Source organism: Lampetra planeri, chromosome 32, assembly GCF_965212315.1.
Source record: "Lampetra planeri chromosome 32, kcLamPlan1.2.h2, whole genome shotgun sequence".
In the NCBI taxonomy this organism is placed as follows: domain Eukaryota; kingdom Metazoa; phylum Chordata; class Hyperoartia; order Petromyzontiformes; family Petromyzontidae; genus Lampetra; species Lampetra planeri.
In genome coordinates this window covers 10,186,923-10,200,470 of record NC_136138.1, presented here as the reverse complement: position 1 = coordinate 10,200,470, position 13,548 = coordinate 10,186,923, and the positions used below count along the sequence as shown (strand labels likewise).

Genomic DNA, 13,548 nt, shown 5'->3' with positions numbered 1-13,548 from the left:
CCCAACTCACAGGGTGGTCACTCTCGCTCGGGGTGGGAGGAGACGAGGCAGGAAGAGCACGGATTCTCCGTGTCTTCGGCTGCACGGATTCCGGCTCGTTCTTCGGCTCCCGCTGGGCAACTCGTGTCGTACGCTTGCCCTCGGCCTTGCCCTTGGCCACAGCCGTAGCCACAGCCGTAGCCGTAGCCGCAGCCTTCCCCTTGCCTCCTGTCGCCTTCTCTTGGCCCTGCATGGAGTGACACCAAATCAGCATCGGCAGAGGATTGCTCTGCAGAGGGCAGGGGGACTCACGCACGTGTTATAGTTTTCAAAACGCACGTGTGTGTGTATCTCGAGTTTCCGTGTTCTCCCCGTGGTTGCGTGGATTTTTCTCCAAGTCTCCCCGGTTTTTCCCTCCACATTTATAAACGTGTGTTTAGAGTATTCGGCTGATATATATATTTGCACGCGATAAGCCACTTAAGTCGAGCCATCATGTGGCCAGGTCGCTTCTGAAAAAGTGCTACATAGCTCAGTGGGGCCTTACCTGGTAAAATAAAACAGTTTAGCATTTTAGTTTTAGGTTCATAGGACAACACTGTGCTCACCCCACTTAATAAATCCAGATCGTGATGTATTTTCCCCTCCTATGCAGCAAATCACCTTGAGGGTTTCACCTTCGGTGATTGTTGCCAAGGCTTTTGATCTCAGTCTCCGCGTGGGCTTTGGGCCAGGACTCGGGGAGAGGGCCTTGACGGACGCTTGGGGTCCCCTGGCCCTCAGAGACTGCTGCCGTCTCTCCGGAGTCTTCTCTGCGCCAGCCCCTTCCAGCTGACGCAATAAATGGTGATATCATTGCCATGGAAACAACCTCCAGGACATGCAGATACCTCCCGCAGAACAAGGTCGCCGGCATCAACATCACCACGATCGTCACCATCACCGCTGTCATTGCCGACACACTGGAGAACAGCGAAAGCCGCACCGACCCAGCGACAATTTTTTCTATCAATAATTAATCCATCATCACCATCGCCACAATCTTAACACGAGCAGGTGACAAAATGTCGTCAACGATGCGTGATGCGTTGGACGATGCCCTCTGCGTCCCAGGAGTTCTGCGCGCGTTATCCACGGGTATTCTCGAGCCCACCTGGGTTTTTTCTTGAACCCCGCTGAAAAAAAAAAATGACCGACAATTGGAAGGATTTGCAAGACACTTCCAAGTCCCTTCCCCACTTTTCCGCGCGACGACTTACGGGGGGCTCCAGGAAGGCAGCGGCGCGACGACAAACACAGAAGCTGCACGAATTGCGCGCCGTGTGTGGACAGCAGCAGCAAGCAAGCGCGAGGTCACGTGGCGCGCGGATAACGTGGAGGGCGGAGAACGGCGATTCGAATAACGGGGATTCTACCACAAACGACTTGCCCCGGCCAAGCGGTCGCGTCGCCCACACACTCACGGGGCTATCGATCTCCGTGGGGGTCGGAGGAGGAGCCGGAGGCAGCGGAGGAGTGCAGATTCCCAGATTCTCCGGCTGCCCAGACGCCTCCGTGGTCTCCTTCTCGAGTTCTCCCTGGGAAGCCCCTCTGCCCCTCGGCTTGCCCTTGGCCTTAGCCATGGCCTTGCCCTCCGTCGCCGCCGCCTTCTTCTGGCTCTGCGTGGGAAGTCGCCGCGGGAGAATCGGACGGAGGGGGACAGAGCCTATTCAAGACTCTTATTTATTTAGGTTGGAGGAACACGAAGAGTGGATTAAACTCTTTTTACACGCTTTTATTTAACTCATTGGGCTACCACACTCAGATAAGCTCCTCCCCCCCCCTCCTCCCCTCCTTAACTTGTATTTAAGAACTTGTATCTTAAATTTTTTTGCCTCATATGATACAGTACATCTAGCTGTGACGGTCCCACCTGATGACGAAGACTTGTGTTGCCTCCGAAACGTCGTGATTTATTATTTTATTTCAATTATTACTTTTATTAATTTTAATTTTATTTTTTTACCTACGTGACTTTTCCGAAAAAACCTAAGAGTATGAATCCTTGCAGTCACAGAAAGCTTCAAATCTAGAATTTATTTAACTCGCTCCATCTGTTTGTCGTATCCTTAAAAAAATCTTGTAAGTCAATTTTTACCCACTTCCCAATGTGGTATCGACTGCAAACTTGGTATACTTATGTCATGCTGATGACAATACTATATTCTATCATAAAATATATATATATATATTTTTAAACATTCTTTTTTATATGTTATGTTTCGGCTTGGGTCTAATTGTCCACGCTCAACTGACGTTGGCTGTAATTGGCCACGGTCCCCTTACGTTATATGACAAGCTTCGGGGCCACTTCCTGGAGTTCTGCCATTACTAGTACGGTACATTTCATAAAAGCGTTTTTTAAAAAAAGTTTGTTTAAATATGACTTATTTTCACAGATGTCCAGCGAGTCACTATTGAAAGACAATTAAACGTTTTTGGTATTCAGTTTGTTGGCTGCAGCTGAATGATCGTCAGACTGGAGATGATTATATCTGCAACGATTGTGCGTCCGATCCTCACACTTACCCTGGCGGTGGTGGTCGACGACGACTTTCCTGTCAAACCCGAGAGGTCCTTCCCCGTGGCAGAAGATCTGGTCTTCCGTTTACTAACCACTAGAAGGTGAATGAGAGACATTAAAAATATTGTACATTGGTTGGCAGTCGGGTAATAAATACAGTATGTATAACAGAGTCTGGGCACCCCCGCCTCTTCAGAGAAATGCGAGCCAGCGTGGAAGAGGAGACCAAATGTCCTATTACAGGGACTTTAGGGCTCCCTCCGGTGGAGGCTCTTGCGACGGCAGTGGTGCGAGCGAGACATTGCAGGGCTGCGCCTTAACCTTTCTAAGTGGCAATTTTTTTTTACCTTTTTTCTCTCGCCTCGCAGATTTTACATTTATGACATTTTATATATACACACACAAATGAAAAGTGTAAATAACTTCAAGTTTTAAATGCGCTATTAACCACAAAGTAGCCAATACGCTTCAAACACACGTGCATGGATGTGAATGGACTTTCAATACTTGTCAGAGCCATTCCTACTCCTGTGTACGATGAGTGGAAATATGCTCTGGAGCTCAATGCAAATGCCGAGTTGTGTGCCAGTCACAGCGAGATGTCTTCAAGCAGAGAGAGAGAGAGAGTTGGTGCAAGTTTTGCCTTTCCTCATCAATTGAAGAGCCGTAACCAAGTGTGAAAAAGCCGTGCTTGGGCAAAACACATGGTCGGTGGTTGAGGCTACCGCCAGAGTGCCAGCCGAAGGAGGGGAACTCGGCTGAAAGAAAGTCCTTTGTGGAAGATTCAGCTACGAGCCCAGCCCACCGTGTGCAGGAGATTGAGGCCTTCATCCAAGCAGTGCATGGATCATTTCGGCTCAACTGTACCTAAAACTTGTAACACACCGGACAAATTTGGCAGTGCGTGGAAACCCCGTGAGAATTGAGCGCGTTACGAAAAATGTTTTTAATTCTTGCAATTCGTTATAAGCCAGGGGTGGCAGCCTGCTCAGCCCCAGGGGCATGCTGGGAAATGGACGCCTCATCTCACTCTTGCCTCGCATCGCCGTCTCGGGAGTCTTCTCCTTCAAGGGCTCTGCAGCCTCAACTTTGTCGACGGCCGCAGCACCAGGGACAGCGATAGGGGCAGCAGCAGCGGTAGGGACAATGTCGGCAGGAGAGTCGGCAGGAGTAGGGGCAGCAGCGTTGGTAGAGGCAGCAACAGTAGGGGAAGTGGCAGCAGTAGTGGCAGCAGCAAGGAGAGCAGCGTTTGCAGCAGGGGCAGCGGCAGTAGTAGAGGCAGCAGTAGGGAAAGTAGCAAGAGCAGCAGCGGCGGCGGTGACAGCAGCCTCCTGTTGCAAGGTCAAGGTCCTCGTCACCCGGATCGTCGAGGTGGTGGCCGCGCGCTTTGCCCGCGGCTTGCCGAGCTGGGTAGGGTCGGAGGGGTTGTGGGGAACAATTGCTTATAGGCAAATACATTCATGGTCTCGAGAATGCATATTCGACATCTCCAAATAATTGCACGTTAATTTTTCAATGGATACGAGTCGCCGAGAAGAGGTCTCCCCTGAAAGCGCTACATTAATGATATTATCCGCACCTTTTTAAAAGACAGGGACCCCCAGAGATTGGCAGCAGATTACATCGAGTGCGTGCGAAGCAGCGGTGCAGTGATTGACAACACTGCGCCACGGACGAACCATCGGTGGAAAAAATATATCAAGCGGTCCTCGGTCCGCTCGACCTTCCACAACGAGTGTTTGGTACAGCGATGTATAAATATCAGCAATGGGGTGACATCAAAGAGAGCCGGTGATCGTTGGTCTTGGGCCTCCCCTGAGGTCAAGTCGGCCTCAAACGAGCACCTGGGTGCGACGTGTAAACACGAGGGAGACAAAGACGGCCCGGTGCTGTGTTGGTCACCCCCCACCCCCTCGTGCGTCGTGGCAGCCTTGACACGTGCTCGCCGACAGAACTTGCCCCAGCAAGCCTGTACCCCCCCCCCCGCCCACTTGTTTCTCACACTCCGAGCGGCTGGGCTGCCCCCGCACACTCACGGGGGGGGCGGCTCCACCGCCGCTCTGCTGGGAGGTGGTGGTGGCGGGCGGCACTGGGGCGCCCAATTTCCTCCGCTGGGTGGACTGCGCCGTCGTGCCGTGCTCCCCCCTCTGCTTGTCCGTCTGCCGTCTGCTGTGCTTGGGCCCAGCTTTCACCTCCGCCGTGTCCGCGCCCTCGCGGGTGACCACGGGCTGATCGAGTTTCCTCTTGTGCGCCTTGCCCACAGCCACGGGAAGAGGCGTCGGACTCCTGCTCTGGCTGCTGTCGTCAGACTAGAGACGATGAGGGATACATTACTATTTCTCGTTCGTTACAAAACTATTAATTCATTTTTATCAGGTGAGGCACACCGAGCCCTACAGCTTTTTTTAGAAGCGACCTGGCCACAAATGACAGCTAAGCCAAGTGGCTTTTCGTCACGTGGAAATTCATAACAGCCAAATACTCTAAACGTGCGATGTCAATTCGAAAATGGGGAGCCCAGAGCAAAATCCACATCCCCACCCCTCCACTACCCATTTTTTCTCCTCCCCATGTAAACCTTCGTGCCCTGGCTCGTGGTCCCCACCTGGATGGGGCAGCGAGACCAACTCTCCCCCCCCCCCTTACAACTAAACGTATAACGCAGTAAAACTTTTTTTTCAATTTCGATGATGATTTAAATGCATAGCAGTGTCTTCCTGATATCGGACGGAAGAGCGTTCCAGACGGCCGTGGAAGTGCAATCAAAAACGCGCGTGCAATGTGGTGACCCCCGTCTTTGTTCGATGGCTTGCCAAAAGTGTAGTGCATAGTGCAGTGTATAGCACAGTGTAGAGTATAGTGGAGTGTATACGGCATCTGAAAACGCGCGACGCAGTGACCGTCTTTGGCCAAAAGCCACCGGGGGATGAAGGCCGCCTCCCTCACCGGCGAAGGCAGCGGAGCCTCGGAAGTGCAGACGATGACCTCCTCCTCATCCTCCCCCCCCTCCACCAGCGCTCCGTCCACGACGCCGTTGCCCGAGGAGGTGGCCGCGTGCCGCGTGGGGTCGTCTGGCGGCACGGGGTCCCCGCCTGCACCGCGACGAATTCCCTTCGGCGTGGCCAGGCTGGGGCAGTGCGCCAACTCGGCGTCGTCCAAAGTCTCGCTCTGTCCGGGAGGAGACTTTTTATTAGGCAGGAGCTGCCCACGGTACAGCACAACGAACGATTTAACCAAGCTCCGTCAACGAACTCCGCATTCAATTACAAGTTCTGTTTGAACCGTTGCCTTGCCCCCGTGTTTAATCTCTTGCATTGCCGTGTTGTAAACCCTTGTCCCCTCTGCATGGACGCTTGCCCACACGTTTTGAACCTTCCTCGCCTCTGTACCGTACTGAAAATAAAATAAAATATTTATTTTACCAGGTAAGGCCCACTAAGCGCTATAGTTATTTTTGAAGTGATTTGGCCACAAATGATAGCTCACCAAAAGTGGCTTATCAACACGTGGAAATGTATTGCAGCCAAATACTCCAAATGCATGTCGATTATAAATGTGGAGTGAAAAACCGGAGGATCCCGGAACAAAATCCACACGATCACGGGGAGAGAGAGACACGCAAACCTCAAATATACAGCAGGCGTCAGGGTCGGGATCGAATCCACAACCTCCTGTATACCAAGCGAGGTAGTTAACATCTTGCCACCGTTGCACCCAAATGAGCGATAGCAATCACCAGATTTAATCGCGTTCACCACTGTCATCATCCAGCAGTGATTCTGGGATAAAATAGTTGCAAGAAAAAGCTGTAGGGCCCCCTCAACTTTCCAATAAACTCATGTTCCATTGCAGAGTAGCAATACATTTGTCATGTTGTAATAAGTTCACTTCTTGGCTGGACGTAGAATGCCGCAACTACCCCCGAGGTAAATTAAGTAAACCATTCTCGAAAACCCCTGCATTAGAAGAGACTGCATAGGCGAGAGGGGGCGCCGCAGTGGAGAGATGTTAACTCCGTTTCTTGGTATACAGGAGGACTTGGGTTCGATCCAGACCAGTGGCTTCCTAATATCGGACGGAACAGCGTTCCAGACGGCCGCAGAAGCGCATCTGAAAGCGCGCGAGATGCGGTGACCCATCTTTGTCCGACGGTTAACCAAAAAAGCCGCTGCTGCTGCTGCTACTGCTGCTACTGCTACTGCTGCGAGGATGATGAACGCTTCCTCACCAGCGATGGCAGCAGAGCCTTGGACCGGGAGACGACCTCCTCGGGCGGGGAGAGCTTCCCCGGCGCGTCCGCGCCGTCGTCGCCCGAGGAGGCGCCCCCACGCCGCGTGGGGTCGCGTGGCGGCACTGCTGGCTCCCCGCCGCCTTCAACGCGAGGAATTTCCTTCGGTGCGGCCGGACCGGGGCAATGCGCCAACTCCATGTCGTCCGAAGCCTCACTCTGTCCAGGAGTCGGGGCAGAGGGGGGGGGAAGAGACGATTACAAGGCAGGAGCTGTCCATGGTGCAGCATGACTAAATATTTAAGCAAGCTATTTTATTTTACCAGGTAAGGCCCACTGAGCTATGTAGCTCTTTTTCAGAAGCAATCTGGCCACAATTGATAGCCCGACCAAGGCAGGAGCCATATGGGTTCGATTCCGACCCTGACACCTGCTGTATATTTGGAGTTTTCGTATTCTCCCTGTGGTCGCTTGGATTTTTCTCCGAATCCTCTGGTTTTTTCTGCTCCACATGTAGACTCAACGTGCGTTTCAAGTATTCGGCTGCTATACATTTATACATGATAAGCCACTTCGTTGAGCTATCATTTGTGGCCAGGTAGCTTCTGAAAAATAGCCATATATAAGCTCAGCAGGGCCTTACCTGGTAAAAAAAATTTTCGTTTTAGTTAATATTCGGCAGCAGCAGGATGGTAAACGCGTGGCCACCGGCAGGCACAAAGCAGGCGATGCGACCGGGTGGACCGCTTACAGCGGAGAGATGAAGCACCATTTTGTTTGGGAGCTCTGCGGGTTCCGAGGCAAAGCGCTCCGCTTCCTCCCGGCTGTCGTTGTCTTCGTGACCGAGTCGCTCGGACGAGGGGGTTGAGTTGGTCAGCCAGGGAGGATCGGCCGGACCCTCGGCCTCTCGATGCGGACGGTGTTCGGAAAGTGTCGGACTCGAATCGATCGTGGGCATCGCGGCGACCAGCCGGACTATGTTCTCGCATGCGGACAGCGAGAGGAATCGCAGCAGCACACACACGCACGCACGCACAAAGATCCCCCGTATAGCCTTAACAGACTGTATGGGCAAGTGCTGTTAGCGAGCACCTATGAAGGCCGGAACGGTACACACACGCGCACACACACACACACGCATAACATGGCTTTCTGGGGTAATCGTTGTTTCGCGAGCACGTTCATTCAGACGCGGCGGTTGGTCTGGCGGCAAGGCCAGGACAACACGTGGCTCCCACAGGCATCAGCAGCATCATCATCATCTCGCAGCTGGTGGAGGATACGGAACCGGGGGATCATTTGAGGACGAACTCTAATATGTGGGCCCCCGTTGGTACAACAGGCATTTTACTTAAAGCAAAGTCGTTCGTATTTAGTTATTAATGACAGACAGAATTATGAATAGAGTCCTTTTGTGTTGTTTTAAAATCGGCTTCACGCACCCCCCCCCCTCGCACACTAATAACGAATGCCCTTACAATCACCAGTGATTAGCACGGTCCGTACAACATACATGTGGCTGCCGGGATTCAACCTCAGGATTTTAGTGGTGCCTGCTGTTCATTTTGCTTTGACCCCAAGTGACCCCCGGCCCGGCTTCCAATGTGTTTTTTTAAAATAACTTTTAAACACCAGACGATCATCCAAATGAGACTTCCGCAGAGAGTGGCGTTCCACACCACGAGACCCTTGCCCGTCCGCGTCGCCACTGCCGAGTCTGCCCCCCACCACCCCCCCCCCCCCACATTTCCATTACCAGTCGAGGCCCCCAATTGGCGCTCCGGAAGCCGTGTTCGTGAGGCTGCGTCAGCGTGAGCATGGTGCGGCGGCGTTCCTTCGTGCGCTCCATCTCCAGCGTCGTCGTCTCCACCTCGTCCTCATCGACGCTCGCCCTCGGCCACACATCGCCTCCACCGCCGTCTTCATCATCACCATCATCACCACCAGTTTCCTGGGTCAAAAGTGGTCCAAGTTTTGCCGCAATCCTGTCCAAGCTGGCTCACAAACTTAACCAACGCTGCTGCTGCACACACACACACCCACACACCCACACACCCGTGTGTAGACCCGAGACGTTGCTCACCTTCTGGATTGACTCGCATTCATGCAATGGACTCTTATCGACGCGCCGTAGATCGCACACAAACACAAGGTCGCTTTTCTCATCCGGTGTTGCATTAAGCCACTTTGGGCATGTTACCGTAATCATCATTTCATAATTCGAATCCATTAAACAAATATTTAGAGGTATGAAACAGTGCTGCAATATTTTTCTCATGTCACTGCTGGTAGAAGGGCCTCCATTGGAACGCACCCACTAGAGGGCATATGGCTATCTCTTCCCTCCTGGCAAGATGTCCTGCGTGGCCTTGGGATGAGCCACACTTTTCTACCACACATGCGCTCCCGATCGGCTGTGGTGTATCCATTGATATTATTGGGCGGGGAGTTGGGGGGGGGGGGGGTAATCAAGAAATGTGCGCCATTGTTGCAGCTTCTGGGCCGGGAGATCGAACCGGTGATCTCGGCATTGCTAGTCTAGTGTTGATGACCACGACACCACAAGCGGCACCCCCCTCCAAGTGCGTTGCGCGTCGTACAAATGTATCAAATGGCAGACTGTTTACATTTGAATGTGAAAAAGACCTAGACCTGTGTTGCACATTGACCGCAATATTTTATCACAGCTGTACATAATGGTGAAAAACTATCTTACAATGAATGGAACTAAAGAATTCGGCGTTATAATGATAACATGTTCAAGTTGAAACATTAAAATGTTTCGCTTACCATCAACTTATTTTAGTTCACGAATGCAGATCAACAATGTTAAAAACATCTCAAATGAAACTTTCAGTAAATTAAAACACATTTACTTGTTTCCAGCGATCCAAAAATGCGTTTTTTTTACACCGTCCAACCCATCATGCTCCAGGCCCCCCCCAGAGTGGAATTTTTTAAACCAATCCACAAATTGGGAACGCGTCGCTCGTCAAGACCAGGGGTCGACAACCAAAATGCAAAAAAAAAATAGCAATTTTCGAATTCGGTTATAAAAAACGACATCGATAACCACAATGCACTGTGTGGTGAATTACGAGCCGGCGGTCCTCAACAAACAGCGTCATGAAGCAGTCACCGAGAGCCGCACACGCCTCTGAAGCCGCCAGATAGCCGACTCCTGGCTGAGACCAGACACCTCCCTGTTACCTGTGGAGAGGCGTCGTCCCAGTTGGAGCAGCTCGGGGGATCATATCGCAGACCTTGCGGAAAGACGAAAAACGTGCCGCGTCTCTCCCACGTCCGATCCGTGTCCGGGGCCGTCTCCACCGTAGCCACCTCCTCGCCAAGCTGAGTAACGGCCGCCCGCCCGTCATCACTGCAACCTCCTCCACCACCACCTCCTCCAGCATCTCCATTGTCGTTATGCATCGTCTGCGTGACGCTCCGTTGGTTTCCATCTGAATGGACCTGTTACGCGAGCGAGCAGACGCACAAATACAACATTGCTTTCTCATCCAGTGTTGAAGCCAGATGATTATGGCTCCATCATGGTCAGCATCATCATCGTTGTCGTCATCTCGTCCTTTTTAATTCGCTTCAAGCGTCATTACATCTCCAAGTGTTTGGAGAGTACTTTAACGTACGAACAAAACGACTACAGATCTATAAACGCGACAAATTATTTCTGCATAAACATACAAATATAAAAAAACAGATCATCCATTAATCCCACCGGTTATCTCGTAACAGGGACAATCGTCATTGCTCAAAGCGAATTTAAACAAAGTCAGGGTTGGAGAGAGAGGAGACGGCGGTGATGGGGAGGGGCAGGCCTGGCGGACGAGGCAGAAGAAAAGAAAGCGAATGCTTAGAGCCCCCCCACGTGTTTTGGCCTACTCTTCCACACTGGAAGAGGTGAGAGGGGGGTTATGTCCACACTTTACCCCACCACAAGTGACCTGGCCGATCGACCAATCCATTAACACCGCCGGGTCGACGCGGGCAGAGGGATTGATTAAACTTGCCCATCGATTCTGTATCCCCCCTCCCCACCTTCCCCTACACATCTGTTTCTGCTCGTCACCAGGATCCTACTGAAATAATAAAAACATAAAAAAAATATAATTTTAACTGGACCATTGTTGCCTAAATGGAGGACTGCAAACTTAAAATTCCTCTGAAGAAATGATACGAATATCGGCGTTACCCTCTCCAGCAATAAAACAGGTGTTAAGAGGTTCAAATACCAAATAAAATACCCATTCCAAGGCGTCAGGTCTGCATTCACCCACACAAACTTGTGGCCAAAACATGCCAACAAACATGCTCTGACGATATACGCATCGTCTTTTCACCAGAGAAGCTCCACCATTCTTTATGACCCCCCTTTCAAAAAGGTCCCATTGGTAGACATGCAAATAAAGCCCTCCTCTCCACGCAAGGAAGTCGTAAATACGTTACTGGAACCTGCGCTGGTTTGAACGAGGGCAGCTTCGTGCCGAGGAGCTTTGTCTTGTTCAGCGAGCGAGCCGTGATGATCGCCTGCAGCTCCTCGATCCTCTTATTCGTCTGTCACGAACACACGGTGGTCAGAACAAGGATGCCCCCCCCACCCTAACCCTGCTGATGAGACAGGTAAAGTCAAAACCGGCCCAGAGCTTTGCTCGTGTTAAATCATACTCTTAGGTTTGTTTCGGTAAAGTCACGTAGGTAAAAAAAATAAATACAATAAAAAAATAGGGAAAAAAATAAAATAAAAAAAATTATCAATTAAGATGCAACTCCCACAAGGCCATGTGGCCGATGGGCTGTACATTTCGTTTTTATATCTAGAGAAATGAAATGTGGTTTTATTTCAGAGTCACTGGGTGGGAGAGTTTGTAGTAGCAGCAGCGTAACGAACAAGGGGGGGCAGGGGATGTCTCCCCCCCCCCTTCAGTGGCTAAAGCTACGAGTTGGGGGCCCCCCCTAGACAACCACCACGAGTGAAGTTGTTCTCTTTGCACGGTGGAAAACTGATGCGATGGGGATTAAAGAGGAGCCGCGATATACAATAGCCTTGGTGCGAGACAAATCAAATATTGGGGGCCCCAGCTGACCGATATGTCGCAACCCCCGAGGAGGTCACTACGCCACTGGTGCATCGTCGTCATTGACGGCCACACTTCCCAATATAAACGCGCCACACTCGCTCGGGAAGCGGATTCCACAAGGGCCGGCTTGCCTGGGACTCCAACGCAGGATCTCCCTCCACAATGAGAATCAACGCGCGTTTCAGAGTATTCAGCTGCTATCAAGTCCAAGTGATGATCCACTTTCGTGAAGCCGTCATTAGCGGCCAGATCGCTTCTGATAAAGAGCTACACACTAGAACTCATTGGGCCTTGTTTGATCAAATAAGCTTTTGTAATTAAAATAAATGTTGGCCATACTTCACCACGCTGGTGAAGTCGGGCGGTTGGAGGCGGGGAGCAGAGAGCTGCAAGAAGGGACAATGGATTTTGCCCCCCACTGGTATTTTTGCTGCTCACAACAGAACCACATGCAGCCTATAGCACCTGTTACGCACGTTGCTCGCCCATCCAAAGGCTCAAACCTGCTTAGCTTAGATTTGGTGAAAGTTCGACTACAGAAATTCGATTAGGCATTAAGAAATACCGTGTAGCATCAGCACCCGAACTAACATCGCCAACCCCAGGCAATATATGTGTTACTTCTAGATTTGAAGTTTTCGTGACTGCAAGGATCCATACTCTTTGGTTCTTTCGGTAAAGTCACGTAGGTGAAAAAAAATAACTAAACCACGACGTTTCGGAGGCAACACAAGCTTCCGTCATCAGGTGGGACAACCAACAGCAACATTTGTTTTTTTACTGTAGTGGGCAGAGAGCTGTATGTGACACGTGTTGGTGAGGGTCTAAACCTTTACACGCGGCTTGTGACTTAAAGCGACTGCGAGACCCTAAATTAAGCTTCTCCCCGGACCACCAGTGGTGATGCACGGCAACGAGACGGAGCGGCAACAATCAGTCGCCTGCAGGTGCGACACGAATTGTTACATCGAATTAACGACGAGCTTGTGCATGGGAGATGCCTTCATGCGGCAGTGGAAATAGTATTACCGATGATCGAGTGGATTTACATTCTCAACTATACCTGGGGACTTGCATCCACTGCTGGATGAAGGCACTTCTCCCAAGCAACCATCCAGCAGTAGATTGAGGATGGCTGCTGCTGCCGATGATGATGATAATTATTATTTGGCTGCTAGAAATTTTCGCACGATAAGCCCCTTCTCGTTGTGCCATCATGTGGCCAAAGTCGCCTTTTGACAAAAGCGGCATACAGGTCGGTGGGCCACGCTTGGTGAAATTAAAACGTTTTAAAGGTTTAGTTTTTGAGTGTAATTGCGCGCTCACCTCTGTGCATTGTCGAATGAAGCCTTGCTTTAGTGACCGAATCGACGGCTTCACGGGAACAATCTCTTCCATCGCAAATTCTCACGGGCCCGCCTCGAAAAATACAACAATAATCTAGTTGTTTTTATGGACGTCAAATAAATGTACGTGCACACACCACGTGTCGTCACCAATTCCTGGAAATTAAAACAAAGACATTAACATTATAGCATCACATCGAGGATGTGGCCCAGGCTGACCAAATCGTGCTCGGCTAAAGCCACCCACCCCACAACCAACCACTGTGCCACCATTCCAACAGAGGGGGGCCCGTTTAATCGTCGCCCATTATAAAACCTCGCGTGATGGAGCGAACA

The 13,548-nt window shown here is 51.1% G+C and overlaps 1 protein-coding gene across 1 annotated transcript in view; it reads right to left on the bottom strand.

Moving 5' to 3' along the window:
• Positions 1-13,548, bottom strand: part of LOC144729443 (uncharacterized) — a 16,754-nt gene extending 3,206 nt beyond the window's left edge. The window contains exons 1-13 of the mRNA XM_078609740.1: positions 13,193-13,548; positions 11,241-11,342; positions 9,981-10,241; positions 8,527-8,721; positions 7,522-7,752; positions 6,771-6,989; positions 5,489-5,710; positions 4,579-4,851; positions 3,579-3,948; positions 2,548-2,636; positions 1,443-1,637; positions 643-810; positions 11-226 (exon numbers count right to left, since the gene is read on the bottom strand). Of these exons, the coding sequence (XP_078465866.1) occupies positions 11-226; positions 643-810; positions 1,443-1,637; positions 2,548-2,636; positions 3,579-3,948; positions 4,579-4,851; positions 5,489-5,710; positions 6,771-6,989; positions 7,522-7,752; positions 8,527-8,721; positions 9,981-10,241; positions 11,241-11,342; positions 13,193-13,264 (2,613 nt within the window). The 5' untranslated portion in view covers positions 13,265-13,548. The remainder of the gene's footprint in view (positions 1-10; positions 227-642; positions 811-1,442; positions 1,638-2,547; positions 2,637-3,578; positions 3,949-4,578; positions 4,852-5,488; positions 5,711-6,770; positions 6,990-7,521; positions 7,753-8,526; positions 8,722-9,980; positions 10,242-11,240; positions 11,343-13,192) is intronic.